The sequence below is a fragment of the Diceros bicornis genome, chromosome 38 (assembly GCF_020826845.1).
Source record: "Diceros bicornis minor isolate mBicDic1 chromosome 38, mDicBic1.mat.cur, whole genome shotgun sequence".
Classification (NCBI taxonomy): Eukaryota; Metazoa; Chordata; class Mammalia; order Perissodactyla; family Rhinocerotidae; genus Diceros; species Diceros bicornis.
This window is the reverse complement of record NC_080777.1, coordinates 13,143,346-13,162,782: the sequence shown is the minus strand read 5'-3', so window position 1 is coordinate 13,162,782 and position 19,437 is coordinate 13,143,346. Positions and strand designations below refer to the sequence as shown.

Genomic DNA, 19,437 nt, shown 5'->3' with positions numbered 1-19,437 from the left:
TAGAGGAAGACTGGCACAGATGTTAGCTCAGGGCAAGACCTCCTCAAGCAAAAAGAGGAAGATTGGCAACAGATGTTAGCTCAGGGCCAATCTTCCTCGGCAAAAGAAAAAAAAATATCCTATCCTACTGATTATGTTTGCTTACTTATTTCAGCCTTAGAATTTAAGACTAAAACACAGTTTTGAAAATGGCATTTCCATTACCAGCCCAGCATTTCTGATGAGTACTGTGCAGATTCCAAACAGGACTCAATGCTTAGAACCTAAGAGATGATCATTTTCAGTCAATTTTGCAATCCATCAAAGAAGATTCTAGTCCCCTAGTGAGGCACCTCCCATTTTCTCATAACTATTTTGAGACTGTTCTGATTAAAACATCACCGCCTAAACAATTTGTTAAATACATGACAGATGCTTCTCCAATACTAATATAGGTCGGTTATGGATTCAAAGCAGATTCTAATCAATTTATTTGAACTTGGTAATATCGGTCAGAGACATAGAAGAAAAGTGTAACCTCCCGAAAACACATTAGAGGCAGCAATTAAATTAATTCTCATTTCTCCCTTGGACATACACTTTCCCATCAAGTTACTAGTTGGCAACTATAATAAATACTTTAAAATATGTCTAATTAAAGAAAAGTCAATCTAGCTTATTTTTTTGGCAGGAATAAATACTCAATGCCATATATTCGATCCCAGGAATACTCATTTTCTCCTGGCAAATGCTCATAGATCAATGTGATCATATAAAAGAAGATTCAAAGGAAATTTGGACAAACAAGTAAGTCATTATTAAGCAATAAATGAAAACTGTCCCAAGTGGACTGACTTCAAAAAACAGTATATACGTATTTGTGTCATATTTAAGGACGCAGAAGTATTTCCACACTTCCAAGTGGGAAAAAAAAGTATTTTATATATTTAAACATTTGAAACACCCTGTAGCTGATGTTCAATTCACAGCAGAAAGTAAATACTAGTTTCCTCTCCACCTCACAAAATGAAGAGGTAGCCAAAAAGAATTTTCTTCCTGCCCTCCCCCAAGAAACTCCACTTCCTCTAATGTTTTGGGAATATTTTCTATCTTAATAGGTACTCATGTTACATTTATTCAAAAATGAGTCAAAGAAAAAAAATTCTGCAGGACTTCCTACCTTTCCTCTTTTATAATCTTCCAGTGGCATGGGAAAAAATATAGCTATTATGGTTTTTAATGTCTTTTTTTTTTTTTATGTACTTGGCTGTGACCTCATCTAAGAGTCAGCTAGAAGTTCTAATTGGTTTAAAACAAATGCTACTTTGAATTCTGTGTCCACAGCCATTGAGTCCCAGCCTTCAATGTCCCTGATCTATAGACTAGTACAGTTGCTTCAGAAAATAAATGTTCAGACTAAAACTGTTGAAGAGCAGCATGAGACACCCAGGAGAGTGTAAAGAGGTTATCAGTCACATCAAAATTAACAGACATGTTCAACTAACATCCCCAACAGCCAATCCCTTACTGAACACAGAGAGTGCACACTGTGAGTTTGGTCGGTGCCTACAACCCACAAAGCTCTTTCCACAAGCCAAGCCAGTGGTTCCAAAGTGCCTTGTCTATACAGTCTGTTTATGTGGGTACCAGACTAAAAATGTGTGCTGTTGACATAACATTGGTCCTCCTGAGTTTTGCTAAGAGCTTGTCCACGGTCACTCAGAAAGCTGTCCGAAGATACTTCAATAGCCACTTCCGTGGTTTCTCCTCTCCCGAGGTTGTCATTTCGGTATGTATCTAGGGGGGCACTGCCATTGTGCTCAGCACAGCCGTTGACATGCGCCAGAGGTAGAGCCCTGGGGGGACAACACAGCTGCTTCTCACAGCTCTTGGAGATGCAGGGTGAACTGCAGAGCAACAAGTCCTGCTCCAGGGGCTCCTTCAAGTCCACCTTCTCGAACTGGATGGTCACATTGTGGATTCCCACTTTGTGGAAGATTTCTCGAATTTTTATACTGGTATCCTGATAGTCCGTGTCCTTCTGAAATTTGATGTGCAGGGTGGCAATGATCTTTCCACTTATAAGTTCCCAGACATGCACTTCATGTACACCGCTGATTCCGGGCACAGCAGAGAGTTTACTGACTAGAATAGGGAAGAGCAAACAATATAACAATATAGCTATAACAATATAGCATTGACAATATAGCAAGGGGAGTGCTCTAATTGAAACATGGAACTACCACAGTACCTGTAAGCATTCTCACCAAAATGATGTATTTACTAAGAATAACAGGAAGAAAAAATAGCTGTACCTGGATGGGCACACTTTCTCATCATCTTCTTTCTCCTCTCTGAACTCCTATACCATACACTGTTAACTCATAAAAGGCAACTCAAGAAAATGAGTTTAACGACAACTGAAAAAATGTCCTGAGTCGCTGCGTTTACAAGAGAATGGACACCCTAGTGAACAGCTGGTGGGTGTATAAAGTAGGATGCCCTTTTTAAAGGGGGGAACTTGGCAACATGGATGGAAAACCTCGACCAGCAATTCTAGCACGAGGAATTAAATCTAAAGGAAATCACCAAATATTTATGTACAAGAATGGTTTGGGCAACACTCTCTGTATTAATGAAAAAATGGAAACAACAAAGAAATAGTTAAATCTATTATATAATAGAATGTGATATAGCCATTAACAAGTAAGTTGTATATTTAAGGAGATGAGAAAAGGTATATAAGATATTTTTAGGTGAAAAAACAAATAGCTAAAATGTATATATGGCATGATCTTTTTGCTTTTTTTTTTTTTTAAACATCAGTGTAGGGCCGGCCCGGTAGTGTAGTGGTTAAGTTCACATGCTCCGCTTTGGCGGCCCAGGGTTCACAGGTTCGGATCCCAGGCGCAGACCTATGCACTGCTCATCAAACCATGCTGTGGCAGGCATCCCATATATAAAATAGAGGAAGATGGGCACAGATGTTAGCTCAGAGCTAATCTTCCTCAGCAAAAAGAGAACAACTGGCAACAGATGTTAGCTCAGGGCTAATCTTCCTCACCCAAAAAAATCAGTGTATGTACACACAAAAATTTTTTTAAGGCAGATAAAGGCTTGTTTTATTGAATGATTGATACAAAAATATTAAGAGTGATCATTTCTGGGGGGTAGGATTATGAGAAATTTCTATTTTCTTATTCGGCTTTTCTATATTTTCCATACTTTCCAAAATGAGTGTGTATTTAGAGAAATGGTACTAAATAGTGATTATGAGCAAAGACCCTGTAGGCAGCTGGAGTTTGAATCGCAATTCAGTCATTTTCTGTCTGTGTGACCTTGGACAACTTACCTAGCCCTTCTGTGCCTCAGTTTCCTTATCTGTCAATTAGGAATGAGAATGATAGTATCTCATAGGATTATTTCAAGGATTAAAATGAGTTAATATAAGTAAAGCACTTTAGAACAAGACCTAGCATGTAATAAGTGCCATAGAAGTGTTGCTATTGTTATTACTATTTTTTAATATCTTTTTAAACATATACTTTATTTTGTTAAAAGGCAATATAAGCCAATATATATCACAAATTGCTTTGTGTATGATTTATCTTGTTTCCTCAACTGAGAAACAAGCTCCTAGATGGCGAAGACAATGTGTATATCTGCTCCTGAGTATCTCCTTCCCTACCTTCTCCCTCCTGTGCCTGCAGAATTGAGCAGAGTAGGTGAGCAGGCTGATTATTTTAACTCTGTACACTAAAGCAGCCAGAGAGCTGACCATACCTAACTGACTCTCAGAGACTGTAAACTAACCAACGCTGCCAAAGAAGAGGCCAAAGAAGGCAAAAAGAGCATCCGGGGAAGGATCATAGGAAGAGCACCAGCTGTTGGCAATAGCTCAACCGACTGGTCCCCATGCTGCCATTACACAGATGGCTGGCAGGGCTCTAACCTTCAAAGAACAGTCACCCTGTACCTCACGCCTTCATAGGGGCAAGTCTAGTCATGGCCAGATAACGTAATAGGACCCACTCAAATCTAGTTCCAGGTATTTGTCACGAAATAAGGTCTTCCAACTTTCAGCCTCACAGCTGGCCTCAGCTCTATTTCACATTTACCGGCTCACTGGTGAAGCAATGATAGACAGAACAATAGCAAACATGCATGAAAAAGTTTTTTCTATAAAAACATAATCTCCATTTAGAAACCCTAGAAATAAATTTGCACATTCAGGTTCTCATCAACTTCTGGATAGTTCCCATTTAGAAATTCGACAGAGTCTCAAATTTTTATCCTCAGAGGCACCTAACTAAAGTGAGAGTTTGAGACCTTCTGTTTGAGCAAAGCAAAGAAACAGATTTCATTACTGAATGAGGTCGTGAATGATCTGAATTTAAAACGTGGTCCTTTTTACAGTGTTATAAGAGGCATGGTGACTTGCATGCTCATAAAAATCAGTTAACTAGAAAGCAGGATCTAGAATATAAATTAATGATTCATGTTTTCAGAATAAGGAGAATAAAAATCAAGTGCTGGGCAAAGTGGCCTTATTTGAGTTAAAATAAATCTTTGACATGGAGGTAAATAGCCTAGGAATAGGCATTGCCCAAGTGCTACATTCTCAAAAATCTGCAGTTGAGTCAGAGAATGATGGGTTGCAAAGGACCTTTGGTCCTTGGAGCCGTGAGTCATCCTATTGGGCTATAAAACAGATGACGGATGTCTCTATTGCTTGCTCATTTAAAGTATTTAAGGATACATAAGTCAAACACTGCTCTGAAATAATGCTGGCCCTTTGGCCTGAAGAACATTAAATGGGCAGTGGTTCTAGATCAGAATTGTCTGACTTACTCAGCTCTTCAATGTTGACTCCCTTGGGGACCATCTGCAGCAGAATGACAGCGGTCTCCTTGATGAGTGGGAAGGCAGATGACAAAATGATGATGACCATGACTATAGACAGGCTGGGGTCAATGTAGCACTGCCAGTTACACGGGTCGTCAGTTTGCAGGGGAAGCACATAGAATATGACGGCCGTGATGACCACAATCACGGACCCCAAGGCATCTCCCATCACATGCAAAAGTACACCTGTCGGGAAGAAAGGAAGACGGCTAAAGCACATCCAAGTTGGGGAGCCACGCGACAGTCGGTGACTCAGGTTCCCAAGCCTATGAATACCTGTTGCTATTTGTTTTCTTTTTGGTTAAAACAGCAAGATGGATTTGAATGAAAAAAAAATGGCAACTGCTTCGCAGAAAACAAAACCCCAGGCCACCATACCAGGACCCAGAGAACCTGGAACAACCCGGGAGGATTGAGCTGCAGACACCTGTGGGAAGAGGGATTGTGCCCATTCACTGTGCCACATGGCTGCCACCCACCACCCATCCAAGGGCACCAAGCTGGCAAACAGAGGCTATGCAAATGGTTCCCTTTTCCTTCAGACAAGTGTCTGTGCTTTAAATTGTTTTCAACATTTTTAAGAGGAGATGGAACTAAAATATATCACAAGTTGGGCCGGCCCCGTGGCTTAGTGGTTAAGTGCTCGCACTCCGATGCTGGCAGCCCGGGGTTCGGATCCCAGGCACGCACCAACGCACCGCTTCTCTGGCCATGCTGAGGCCGCGTCCCACATACAGCAACTAGAAGGATGTGCAGCTATGACATACAACTATCTACTGGGGCTTTGGGGGGGAAAATAAATAAATAAATAAAATTATTAAAAATATATATATATATATATACACACATATATCACGAGTGGTTCTTTTTTTTTTTGGTGAGGAAGATTGGCCCTGAGCTAACATCTGTTGCCAATCTTCCTCTTTTTGCTTGAGGAAGATTAGCCCTTAGCTAACATCTGTGCCAGTCTTGCTCTATTTTGTATGTGGGACGCTGCCACAGCATGGCTTGATGAGCAGTATGTAGGTTTGCACCTGAGATCCGAACCCACGAATCCCAGGCCACCAAAGTGGAGCACACGAACTTAACCACTACACCACTGGGCCAGCCTGAGAGTGGTTCTTTTTATTCTTGGTCTTCCCTCTACCTAGATCCATTCTCCCTTCCTTATATGCATTTGCCTACTTCTCACTTAGCCCGTGGTGCTTAAACTACATTTGGTTTAAGAGGTCCTCAAAACAGGGACTCCAGCAGTGTTCCCACTGAATAGAGAGCCATTTGTCACAATAAAATAAAATTAAAGTTCTACAGATAATAACAAAAATTGTGGGTGCCTTTAATGAAGGGACCACTTCTAAAGGTTTCGACTGTGATACAGAAAACATGCAATCCTAGCAAAGAAGATCTGGTGTCCAGTTGTTTGTTAGCATACAACATAGACTAAACTGGGATTTAGTGAATTAGGTAAAAGTTTTGTCAGAACGATTATACAATATAAACACAAAGTATTTTTTTACAGAAAGCAACATCAGAATCTTGCTATTCAAGGTATGGTTTGCAAACTAGCAGCATCAGAATCCCCTGGGAGCTTGTGAGAGATGCAGAATTTCAGGCCCCCTCTTGGATCGTTGAATCCGAGTCTGCATTTTAACAAGATCCCCAGGTGATTCAAATGAACATAAAGGTTTCCAAGCACTGCTCTAGAAGAAAGCATATAGATTAAGAAAGGTCTGCTTTGTCTCTCCCAGTATCCCACAGATTCACTCAGTATAATTAATAATAATCCAAAATACTAACAATTCACTCATGGCTATGAATGAACAGTCTCCCTTGGAAGATGCTTTAATTGGGCTAATTCCTCTCCTTGGCAACACTTCTAGGATTCTGAGTGGCATCATAGGTAAAATGGTGTTCTATAAACACACTAAATGTAATTCATGGCAACTTTTCCAAAAAGAACAGGAATAAAAAGAATCTCCACATTTCCCTCTGCCGAGTGTTTATTTATGGTAATAAGATCCTGGTTCAATAAATACATTAAACAGTCCCATTTTGCAATTCTGTGCTCCCTTTTCCCCCACCTCACCCAAAAAAGGAGCTTCTTACTCCCTAGTACTTCTCCTGGGCCACAAAGGGAAACTCAAAACGTTCCCAAGATTTGGTCTCCATGCCTTGTTCCTCCAGGAGGAACTGAAGATCAAATCTTTAACCTTCTCCAGGGTAGTACAAAATACTACCATAGGGACCGGCCCAGTGGTGCAAGTGGTTTAGTGCGCACACTCCACTGCGGCGGCCCGGGGTTCGCCGGTTTGGATCCCTGGCGCGCACCAACGCACCGCTTGTCAAGCCATGCTGTGGCGGCGTCCCATATAAAGTGGAGGAAGATGGGCATGGATGTTAGCCCAGGGCCAGTCTTCCTCAGCAAAAAGAGGAGGATTGGCAGATGTTAGCTTAGGGCTGATCTTCCTTACCAAAAAAAAAAAAAAAAAAAAATACTACCATAAAAATACGAAGACCATATATTTCCCACACACAATTGACATCATTTTCAGTGCCTGAGACATCCGTTGTTCTCTGAATGTTTCCGCTTGTCAGCCCCATTTCCTCCATTAGACTATAAGTAACATGAGGGTTACAATGTAGGCACTCAATAAAACTGTATTTTCTGGTTAATAAAGTCATAACTCCCATAACATAGAGTAACTCCTATCTTTAATTACTTAATAATAACTGTAATGCTAGCTGCCATATATGCACCACGCATATTTTAAGTATGTTACATGTATTTACACATTAAATTCTCTTAAGGACTCCCTAAGGTGGTTACTCTCTCCATTTTACAAATAAGAAACTGAGGCACAGAGTAGCTAAGTAGCTTATCCAAGACCACACATCTAGAAAGTGTTAGAGGCGGGATATAAGTCTGGGTAGTCTGACTAGAGAAGCATTGTGCATCCTGCCTCATATAAATCCTCAATTCCAATTTCAGGTTTTCCGTCTGAGAATTCTCACTACTAGCCCCTAAGAATTATATAAAATAGCTTTCAAACTTATTTTTCCATAATCCACAGTAAGAATCATACTTTGCATCCCAGCACAAACACTGAAACAAATATTTCATGAAAAAACAAAACCTATCCTTACATATGATTTATTACTATTTTCTGCTCTATTTCATTTAATTCTGGCTAATTTTCTAAACGCTGATCATACTCTACTAAATTGATTTTATGACCCAAACTATCATGACCCACAGTTTGAAAAACTGCTTAAAGCATCATTTCACTAAATTCTTGAGATTTAGTATGGCGATGTGTTTTCTAGCCTCCCATGCAAAGGTGAAGAAGGCATGGTCTTATCCTCTGAAGACCATAGTCCACTGGCAGGATTCTGAGACAAGTGCATCAATAAACCCCAGGGGGAGGATTATTCCCTGTGATGGAAAATCTCAGGGAAGGCTTCTCGAGAGGTGGGCAATGTGGGCAGGACTCTGAGGGAGACAGACTTCAACAGGCAGCAAGTTCCAGGCAGAGAGAACTCAGAGAGAAGGTGTTCCAGGTAGAAGACTCAAGGGAGGCTGCTAATGAGGAAGCGCTTGTCAGGCAACGTGGGAGACGGGTACGCTCAATGTGAAGTCATAGACCCTGACAGCCTTTATGAGTCATGGACCTTGTCAAAGTCAACCTGTTTGAGCAATAAGATTCTCATCTGTGAAACGGGAATGATTATAACATCTGCCTCACATCTCTTAGAGGCTCGTTCTGAAGAGCACGTGAAACAACGTCTGAAAACCCGCTGAGAAGTCAGTGCACAGAACTGATGGGGAGGCAATGATAACCATTTGGGCGCCATTGGGCACCATTTGTTGAGTGGGTCCTCTGTGTTGTTCCAACCATTCATGTAACTCTCACAGCACAGTAATGCTGGTACTCTTATGATCTCCCTAATACAGATGAGGAAACTGAAGCTCAAAGAGGTTAAGTTACCTGCCCAAAGTCACCTAGCTTTAAAAGGCAAAGGCAGAACTCAACCCAGATCTGCCTTACTGAGCACTTCTCGCCTTGTTCTAAGTGTGCATTAAATGGTGGGCACAGGGGAGACAGTTCAGGGGTAGGGGGAGGGTAAGGCAGTGAAGGGGTGGAGAGAAGAGCAGAAATGTTTAGAAAGGAGTGTTAGCACCGGAACAGCAAGCCCTCAAATGTCAGCAGTGTTAGGACCTTAATCTGGATGCAGCAGAGGTGTCTGAGCAGACTCTGATGTGATCACATCTGTGATTCAGAAAGATAAATCGGGCAGCATTATCTGAGAAGCAAAGATTGCCACTTGGTAGACAACTCAATGGCCTGATTAGTCAGAATGCTCACAAGGTAGCTTTGCAAAGACAGGACACCTCAGCACTTGGCCCTCCCTTGCTGTCTCTAGATAAAAATAAAACTCAAAAAAACTGACATATAACATGAATTGGCCATTTGACATAAGTTGAGATTTGATGAATGTCCCAGAACTTGGAAAAGCCATCAATGCTGTTGATTTGTTGAATAACTGGAAACACTGTGCATTAGACCTGGGCATTAGCAAGTGGTTATAGAAGGATGAGAGATCTTTCTCATTGGGAAAAAAACAAGAATTAGAAAGAAACACCTCATCAAAGGAGATTCATTTTCAAATGATGTCAGAATTGCTACTCATCTACTTATATTTATACCAAAATAGAATGGGCTAATTGTCTTTTTGACACTCGGTTACAACAGTTTTTAATGTATCCTGTTTGATCCTATTAAATAAAATTGAGCTGAAATTTATATAATGTTACAAACCAATGTTACCTCAATTAAATAAACAAATAAAATCAACCACTACAAAACACATCGATGAGAATTTTTAAGGAGTGTGCTTTTACGGTGCTTTACTGTAGAAGATGGAGTGTGTTTCCTGGAGGACACTTTTTTTTATCCCATTGGAATAAGAGAAACAGTAATGAAAATCAAGAAATGATTTTCATTCGCAAGAATCCTCATCACATGTTTGTTCCCCTGCAGATCTCGGGGGACAGTCCTGCTTTCTAAAGCAATGGCTTAAGTGTCAGAAATGTCACCGTTCAGGGGTCTGTGTACACTGGAGCAGCAAGCCAGCCTGTGTGGATCTAGAGGTAGTGTGCGATAATGGAAAGAGCTGGAAATGCAAAGCAGGAGCCCAGGCTTCCAGCCCTGCCTCTGCTGCCAGCTGAAGGGAGACTTGGGAAGTCACCAGACTCTCTGGACTCTGTTTCCTCATCTGTAAAGTGAAGGGGTTGGAGTCCATTTTCCCTGAGGCCTTTCCAGTTCTAACATGCTGTGGTCCTTCCCTGGACCATGCCTCCAAGATGAGGACACATGACCCAAGGTGATGTCACCCTCACACTTAGCCCCAAGTATGGAAAGGCTCCTGTTAGCCACCACCCAGGCACTCATCAGAAGCAGCAGGAATGATCTAGGCTCACCCTTACTGAAGCATTGTAGGTGTGTACCCAGCAATTCCTCTCACTACCTGAATGACAGTAGTATCCATCTGGTGAGATTGTTGCTCACACTAAATGACTCATTCATGAATGGTGCCTGGCACAAAGTACTATACATGCCATAGAAATGGTAGCTAGTTGTCGTCCCATGTGCCTGAGCACTTCATATGCTTTATCTCACCCACCCGATGAAGTGGGTACGATTATTATCCTGACCACTGACATATTTTTACCCAGGAGCTCCGATAGCTTTGGGCTAAAAATTAGCAAGATCATACAAGTTTCCCTACGTTACACTTCCCAAACAAAGTCACCATAACTACTGGGGCCTATTCTTCATTCTTCTCTACTTCTTTCCACCTACCTCTTCTCCTTCTCTGTAACATAAGATAAGAATGAATAATCAACAATCTCACTTACATGTGGAATCTAAAAAATAAAATGAAGCTCATAGCTATGGAGAACAGATTGGGGGTTGCCAGAGGCAAGGGGTGGGGGGACGGGGGGGGTGGGAAAAATGGGTGAAGGAGGTCAAAAGGTACAAACTTCCATTTATAAAATAAATAAGTCTTGGGGATGTAATGCACAGCATGGGGACTATAGTTAATAATACTGTATTGCAAATTCGAAAGTTGCTAAGAGAGTAGATCTTAAAAATTCTCATCATAAGAAAAAAAGTTGTAACTATGTATGGTGAAAGATGTTAACTAGGCTTATTGTGGTGATCATTTCACAATATATACGATATAGAATCATTACATTGTACACCCGTAATCAATATAATGTTATATGTCAATTATACCTCAATAATAAAAAAAGAATGAATAATTAACAGAATGTGCTTTGCAAAGTTAAAATGCTATGATGGTGAACTCCATCTTAAAAACCTACAATATGTATATATTTTTTAATTGAACCTAAACAAAGAAAGAAATTAAAGGATAATGATTTTTCATTACAGATTCTCTCTTTCCAAAAAGATTCACCACCAAGCTCTTTAGAAATTCCCCTGTTGCAGTTAAATTTTTTTAACCAATTCATTCAGAAATATTTAGGAGCTCATGTGTTGTTGTTGTTGTTATTTTCTGATTTTCCCTATAGATCCATTCTGGGTATCACTTTGTAAAACTCTCAGAAATGAAGGTGTCTCCTGCATTATGAGTTTTTCTTTATATTATTTCCATCTGAGGCCCACTGCAGGCTTCCCCAAACCATCTAAAGGTAAAAGGCTGCACAATCTTTGTTGAAATGCTCAGTCAAGATTGGGGATTGACTCCTCTTGAAACACTCTGAAGCAAAGTCTGTGCCCAAGAAGTTGGAAAGGAGAGATGTTAACAATGTTGGTGTCTGGTGAGAAACGCACCTCTGAACTCCCTGGGCTGAACTTGCCCAGTACTTGTGACCTTGAGCACATGGCAGGAGAGATGTTAATGATGTGCCTTCCACAGGCCTCACCAGAACTCCCACTTTGGGCCTGGAAGTGGAGATTCAAGTGAGCCACCAGACTCATCACAGAAGCAGATTTCTGGCAGAAATAATTAAGGCGATGAGGGTCATTCAGCAATGCCACCTTGGACAGCAGCCCACCTACTCTTTTCTTACCTTTATCAAAATGATATTCAATTACAGCAACTAGAAGGATGTGCAGCTATAACATACAACTATCTATTGGGGCTTTGGGGGAAAATAAATAAATAAAAATTTTTTTAAAAAATGATATTCAATTAAAAAAGGTTACATTTTATGTAGCGATATCCATGGCTGGGCAAAATCAAGTGAAGCTGTAACATGCCACTGCTCTGTGAAACTCTGGAGCAGGCAGATAGCAGGGACCCAAGTCGGGTAAGGATAAATTATTAGCAACTAGTGTCTCCCTCAGAATCGATGCAGTGATTAGGCAAGAGACTAGGGTCATAGTCTATGTGTGTCGTTGGCCTACTTTCTAACAGACCTTATGAAAAGGCAAACAGAATGAAGAGGAACAGCGCAGCCATATGCACCACTGAAAAGAATTTCAATCAATCCTACCTCTAATGTTAAGGGCTTCGGACTTTTTCTCCTTTTTCACAGTCTCTTCTGGCTCATTCTGGGTGTTTGAGGGATCACCTGCATTCAAAGAAGAAACCTTGTGTTGTGTATAAGTTCTACAAACAAAAAGAATCAATGGACTCAAAAAAAGTTTTTGTTATTTTAAATTCCTCCCAGCTTATCAGACCCCCTCTCTCTCTCCACACACAAAGCCCAGAATAGTACATTTGGCCTGAAAATAAGCCCTGTGATCCACCTTTGGACTTCATTCACACTTTCACTCAAGTTAAAACAAAAAAGAGGCAAGTAGAAGCCCACCCCCACCCCAAACCCATAACTCCCAAGTGGACAAAAGGTTGGACAGAAGGGGGAGGGGGAAATAAAACACAGATAGCATCTAACGAAGGGGAAAGGGAGATGGGCGTACTACTGTTGCCCAATAGTAATAACTGATTTCCAAGAAAATCAATACTCCTATACAGAGAGAATAGGAAGAGGGTAAAAGAGGGAAAGGGGGCCTGAGGATCCAGGAGCAAAGAAAGAAAGAAAGAAATCGTGGGGAATGTGGTAAGTGAGCAGAAGAGAACCAAAGCTGAACCGCAGAGGGAATGGATTAAAAAAAAAAAAAAAGCAGACAGAGAGAAAAACAGGGCGTGGGGTGAGGAGGAAGGGACCAGGACGGGCAGGGCAGGGCTGGGGAAGAGAGAAGGGCAAAGCGGTCCAGAGGATGCAACCGAAAGGCACCTGCTACGTTTGAGTACACGGTCGCCCCCTCCTCCTCCTTCCTTTCCAACGAGGTCACACGGAGGGTCACGGCCGAGTCCTGGCCCGGGGCAGTCGGGGTGGTGGCGTGCCACCGGCTCTCTGCGCCCTGCAGATCCCCGAGAGCGCCCTCGGCCAGGGGCTGCTGGCTGCGGCGGCGGCCACAGCAGGCGAACCAGGAGGCGCAGTCCTGGAAGATGAGCAGCCCCACCACGTTCACCGCCAGCCCCAGGACGCCCACGATGAGCACCAGCTCGGCGTCATCGATGCGCTCGGGCCTGGCCAGGCGCAGCACGGCTTCCACGAAGATGGTGAAGCAGAGCGCGGTGAGGAAGACGGCGTTGCTGAGCGCGCCCACCACCTCGGCGCGCGCGTAGCCGTAGGTGGCCTTGAAGTCCCCTCTGAGGCGCCGCGCGATGTAGCCGGAGCTCAGCCCCACGCACAGCGAGATCAGGTCCGACAGCATGTTGAAGGAGTCGGAGATCAGCGCGATGGAGTTGCCCAGGTAGCCCGAGACCAGCTCGGCCACGAAGAAGCCGACGGTGAGCACGAGCATGAAGATCAGCCGGCACGTCTTGCCCGAGTAGCGGCCCATGGCCCCGCCACCGCCGATCGCCCCCCGCCGCCGCAATAGGTGGGCTCGGGCCCGCGCCCCTGACTCCGCCGATGCCTGGTCCCCGCCTCCGGGAGCCCGGCCGGCTGCGCCGGGCTGTTTATAAGGCGGAGGCAGAGCGCCCTCAGGCTCTGCACGTCCAGAGTCTAAAGGAGTGGCCGCGGCGGCGGTGTCTGAAGACCTTACGCCGCCTCCTGGGTCCCTTCCCCCGCCCTGGTGTCCCCGGCCCCACTTGGCAGGTGGCCACTGGCCAATGTCTGTCCTTCTAAGACAGAACCGGGCAGAGAGGGGAGCTACAGAGAAAAGGGGGCGTGTCTGGATGTCATTCCTCGCAGACACCCCCTAAGCAGAGGTGGGATTTACCCAGTGACCCCCGTTTCTCTGGTCCCTCCGATCACCAATACCCCAGTGCCCTGACTGTAGACTCTCGGTGATAAGGACCTTGACCCCTGTGGGGTGTGTTCGCTGTGGACTTGGACACCGCGTACGTGCCCAGATGCAGCCTGCAGAACAGATTCCGTATGACCCCGGCAAGGCCCAAGAGCACTGACCTGACCAACCCTGCCCTCTGGGGTGCTTCCTGCTGTCCATTTCCTGAGGTTTCAGCAGACCCCTCACTCAGCACTCCCACTCCACTACCACCCGTGGAATAGCTCCTTTATCCTCTCTTCTTGCTCACAGCCTTCATAAGGGCACATTATCATTTCTGTCCCCCTCGTGACACAGTATTGGCCCTGTCCCCCACCTTTAGGATCTTCACTCACAAGGCCTCTTTCCCGGGGTGAACTGCAGGCAGCCCCGGAGGAGAGCACACTTCACGTTTTTGTAAGCATGGTGCTCCCTGCCAGCTCTCAGAAAAGCAGTTTCTCTGTGCTGGACACAAGTCCCTTGGTCACCAAAGAAGCCAGGGGAGGCCTCCTCCTGTGTGCTCATCTCATTCTCCGTTGGAGAGAATATTCTGCTCACCCCCACGTGCCCTCACAGCATGACCTGATACTCACAGTTCAATCGACTGACCTACATGGAGCCTTATTCAAAATAGAGGCTTTCTTGTTGACAACAGGCTCTGTTCCAAGTGAAAGTTATCCAGAAGAGAAGTGTCTCCAGGACCCTGGTGGAGGCCAAGGAACCTCTTGAAGAAGCGTGTTTGCTTTTGGTCAGTTGCGGGGTGAGGGGAACACTTGCAGGTTTCTTTAGGGCTTGTTTTCGTTTTATACTGTTGTCTCACTCCAAAAAGGATCTGAAGGTGAAGTCTGGTGATCTCTATTCTCCTCCCCCATCCCCAACCCCTGAACTTTAACCTGAAAAAACAGACCTGTTTTTGGCTTGAAAATGAATAAAAATGTCTCACTCCAAAAACGTCACAGAATCCATTAGCAGAACATTCTGATTGTAGCCCATTCATTGCCTTAGCCTTGTAAAATATGATCTTCACTTTCAATGACCTCTGAGGGCCATTAACAACCATGCTAAAACATCCTGGATCTGAGAGTTCCTCCTTATATCAGATGAGCCTCCAAAGTCAGGGGACCTGATAAGCATTCTCTCCCCACCCCCAGGAAAATATCCCTACACTGAGAACTAGAGGAAATTGATCATTTAAAGTATTCTCTAAAAATTAGCACTAAAATGATCAATAATTTGAAATAAGGAAAGAGATATAGGCTGATGAAAGTGTTAAAGCTGTGTGGCCTTGCACAAGTTCCTTAATTGCCTGGACTGGTTTTCACTACAGTAAAAAGGGAATAATCATAGTGCCTCCTCATATGGTTGTGAGGATTAAATGGGTTAGTAGTTGTAAAGTGATTATAACAGTGCCTGGCACATAGTAAGCACTCAATAAATGTTATCTGCATATTAAAAAAAAAGAAGAAAGGCGACAGGAAGAAAAAGAAAGTATGGCGTGAGCAGGAAGAGACGGGGTAGGAGGAGAAGGGAAGGGTAAAGTGGTCCAGAGGTCCACATATCATTAATATGTTAATGTTATAGTATTATAGCAGATGCATAAAAGAATTACCCTTGAGCCACACTCTAATACAAGAGATATGCCAGAGCACTGCTCCCTTCCCAGTTTCTGGCTTATATTGTCTTCAAACTATACCTCTGAAACATGTTAACATAAGACAGCAAGCAAAGCAGTCAAAACAAGACAGAGGGGCCTTTTGGAAATCACTTACAATGCTAACAGAGTCCCTGCTGATTGCATTTCTTTGTCATTCACAACTGAAAGAAAAACTTGAGATGAGCAGAAATATGTCACTTGTGCCAAGTCATTCTCCTAAGTGAAGGCAGACAACAAGAATTATGTCACTGCCCCAGGAGGGCAGTCAAGGGAACCAGAAAGTCAGTGGCTTGAGGAAGCAAAGGAGGGAGCTGACAGTCTCTGAGGGGCCCTGCCCAGGGTCTAGTTCCTCACTTTAAGGAAAGCTAAGGGTGTCCACAAAATGCACTGAAGAAAAATGTTTTGATTAACCAACTAGCTAACTGTGATTAAGGTTATACATATATAATCTAAGTTAATTGACAAAAATTTAGACTGCATCTTCTACGTTGCTGTAAATGATGAGGTTTCAGTAGCTTTTGTTGACTGAGCTCTGACTCTCTGCCCGGCCCTGTGCTGAGCGCTTTATAGGCATCATCTCATTCATCCTCACAATAGCCCCATAAAATAGGGACTATTTTGTTGGTGAGGCATCTAAAGCCCAGAGATTTTAAGGAACTTGCCCAAGATCACACAATCTGGAAATGATAGAATCGAGAGCTGATCTAGGCATCAAACTCTAGAGTGTAAGTTCTTTGCCCCCACATTATACTAATTTGATCATTTTTTTTTTTTTTTTTTTTTTTGTGAGGAGATCAGCCCTGAGCCAACATCCGCCAATCCTCCTCTTTTTTTGCTGAGGAAGACGGCCCTGGGCTAACATCTGTGCCCATCTTCCTCCACTTTATATGGGACGCCGCCACAGCATGGCCTACCAAGCAGTGCGTCGGTGCGCGCCCGGGATCCGAACCAGCGAACCCCGGGCCGCCGCAGCGGAGCGCGCGCACCCAACCGCTTGCGCCACCGGGCCGGCCCCTAATTTGATCATTTTTAACACTTCTTTTGTTCTAAACAAATGAAAGGATTTTTTTTTAAGTTAAGTTCACTTTTTACTGGCGCAGAACTCTATGTGCTACTATGCATGAAGTCAGGTTATGACACTAAAAATTCTTTCTACATTGGTGTTTGACCCAGAAACTAACAAACGTTTATTTTTTTTTTTAGAAATTTGAAAAAGCAGCTGTTTTTGTTTTCATTTGTTAGTTCTACTTGACAAGAGAAGATGCTGCCTTCGGGGAAGACAGCGGACATCCTGTCCAAGGCACCAATTCTTATTCAAAGAAGAGGTAGCTCTTTCTCCCCATAGCAACTGCCTTCAGATTTTAAATACATCATCAAAAGATGGAGACTTCCATTAGCCCAGCTCCAAACACACAGAATGTGATATAATGTGATGACTTTCCAAAAGGAAATTGCTCCTCCAGGCAGCTGAGGAATCTTGAGTACAAAGACAGTTAGTTCTTCATTGGTGAATTTATATAATATGTATATTTGTAACATTTTGGCTGTACAAAGGTACGATTTGTACCCAAAAAGTACGCATTTTGTCCCTCAAAGCTTTTCAGAATACATTAAATTTACGAGTTAACTGAGATGACCACTCTTTTTTTTTTAATGATAGAGGCATGAGATGTGAAAAAGATAAAAACCAGGCAGCGGTCCATACCGCTTTGGATGGGCTGTTGATAGGGAGAAGTACTCAGCAGCAGTGTGAGTTGCAGCTCTGAGACATTTAGAGGTGTGTCCATCAGCCTGTGAGTGGCACCTCCACAGTTTCTCCAAAATGTCACTTGTTCTTGCAGCGAAGTGGTATGTCCGCTCCTAGCACTAGCCCAGGAAGCGATAGGAACACAAGCCCCATCATAACATCAAATAATACGACTTGCTTATTGAGAAAAGACCCAACTCTGATCATTTTAACTTTGCAATCACTTTAAGAAAACTTGAAAGGCAGAGTAGCACAGCAGTAATAATTTGAGCTTTGGAGTCAGGTTGACTTGGAACCAAATCTGCTCCTCACTTGCTGTGTGACCTGGGGCAAGCTCCTCACACTTCTCTTCCCTCATCTGTGAACTAAGGACAATAATAGTATCTATCTGATGGGGTCCTCGTGCGACTTATGTGAGAAAACATATGTAAATTACTTAGTGTGGTGCCAGGCTTATAAGGAGGGCTCAGTAAGTGTTAACAGAAACTAACCACCACTTTGATTTTTAAATCCAAGTTTGGGGAGGAGGAAATATTTCCCTTCACCAAAGGATTCATATAAGGGTTACTTTTAGAAAAAAAATAGACACTTAAGGATTTGTTTGAGACTTAATCTAAGGAGCAGTGAAATTTATGGAGATGTAAGAAAACATTTCTGAGTTCCTGCAACTAGAGGGGAAGATATGGTCTGAGTGTCTCCTCCCAAAATTCATATGTTGAAATCCTAACCCCCATAGATGATGGTATTATGAGGTGGGGCCTTTGGAAAGTGTTAGGTCATGAGGTAGAACCCTCAGGAATGGCATTTGTGCTCTTATAGAAGAGACCCCAGAGAGCTCCCCAGCCCTTTCCTCCATGTCAGGACACAGCAAAAAGGCTCTGGCTATGAACCCAGAAAAGAGTCTCACCCAACCATACTGGCATCCTGATCTCAGATTTTCAGTCCCCACAACCGCGAGGAATCACTTTCCATTGTTTGTAAGCCATTCAGTCTTAGCCAGACAAAGACAGGAAGCATAGTTTCAATTACAATACTTCAACGTATACAAAGCATAGGAACCCAAGTTACCAGCTGTTAAGTGCACAGGTGTAAAAGAATGACACTGCTACTATATCGCAGGGACGATGGGTGGAGCTGTTTGATACATTTGGCAGTGACAATGCCATATTGTTTGGGCTCGCTTGTCTTTGTGAGCACTGCAGCTCTGCTCTGTGTGCTTCTCAACATCTCCAGATCCCAAGGGCACACCAGACACTCATTCACGGGGAAACGCTGTGTGTGAGTTTGGAGAGGGAGAGGAGTAAGTGAGAACAAGCAGATGAAAGGTGGTGTGGCTACTGGGGAGGAAGGGGAAAGGATTAGAGGCAGAACTGGAAATATAAAAAACACCCCAAATTCCTCATCACTTACCGATGGCATTTGGGGTGTGACTCCTGCTTGAATAGGAGGAAAAAAATCAGCTTTTGGACCATTTCCAATTCAAATGCAAGCAAAAAAAACTAGAAGTTGCAAGAAATAGGTGGATTCCCCCTTGATCCTGATTCTAAACCTGATAATAGTTTTAGCTATAAGTTGACTCCTACATCATTTAATAATTTACAAAAACCTTTCATGTGTGCTCTTTAATTCCATCAGAAACAGTCCCACACACACAGCAGATTTCTTCACTGGAGGATTCACCTTAATTTTTAGACTATATGAAAATGAGAAGGCCATTTGCCCAAGAAATTGTGGGAATAATTGTGGGGGGGCATGAATTAAAATAAAATCTATAAGCAAATACCTTTACTTTTATCTGCCAAATGCACTGGTTAAATATTCAGGGTTATGTAGTGGAGAGACGT

General features: G+C 43.2%; 1 protein-coding gene across 2 annotated transcripts in view; it reads right to left on the bottom strand.

Moving 5' to 3' along the window:
- Positions 1-1,048: 1,048 nt before the first annotated feature.
- SLC30A10 (solute carrier family 30 member 10) overlaps positions 1,049-19,437 on the bottom strand; it is a 41,971-nt gene continuing 23,582 nt past the window's right edge. Inside the window, exons 1-4 of one of the 2 annotated variants that reach the window (XM_058533926.1) lie at positions 13,154-13,766; positions 12,410-12,487; positions 4,831-5,070; positions 1,049-2,124 (exon numbers count right to left, since the gene is read on the bottom strand). In XM_058533926.1, coding sequence (XP_058389909.1) covers positions 1,631-2,124; positions 4,831-5,070; positions 12,410-12,487; positions 13,154-13,766 — 1,425 coding nt within the window. In that variant the 3' untranslated portion in view covers positions 1,049-1,630. Of the gene's footprint in view, positions 2,125-4,830; positions 5,071-12,409; positions 12,488-13,153; positions 13,767-19,437 lie in introns of those variants that run through there. The other variant, XM_058533924.1, reaches the window with a different exon arrangement.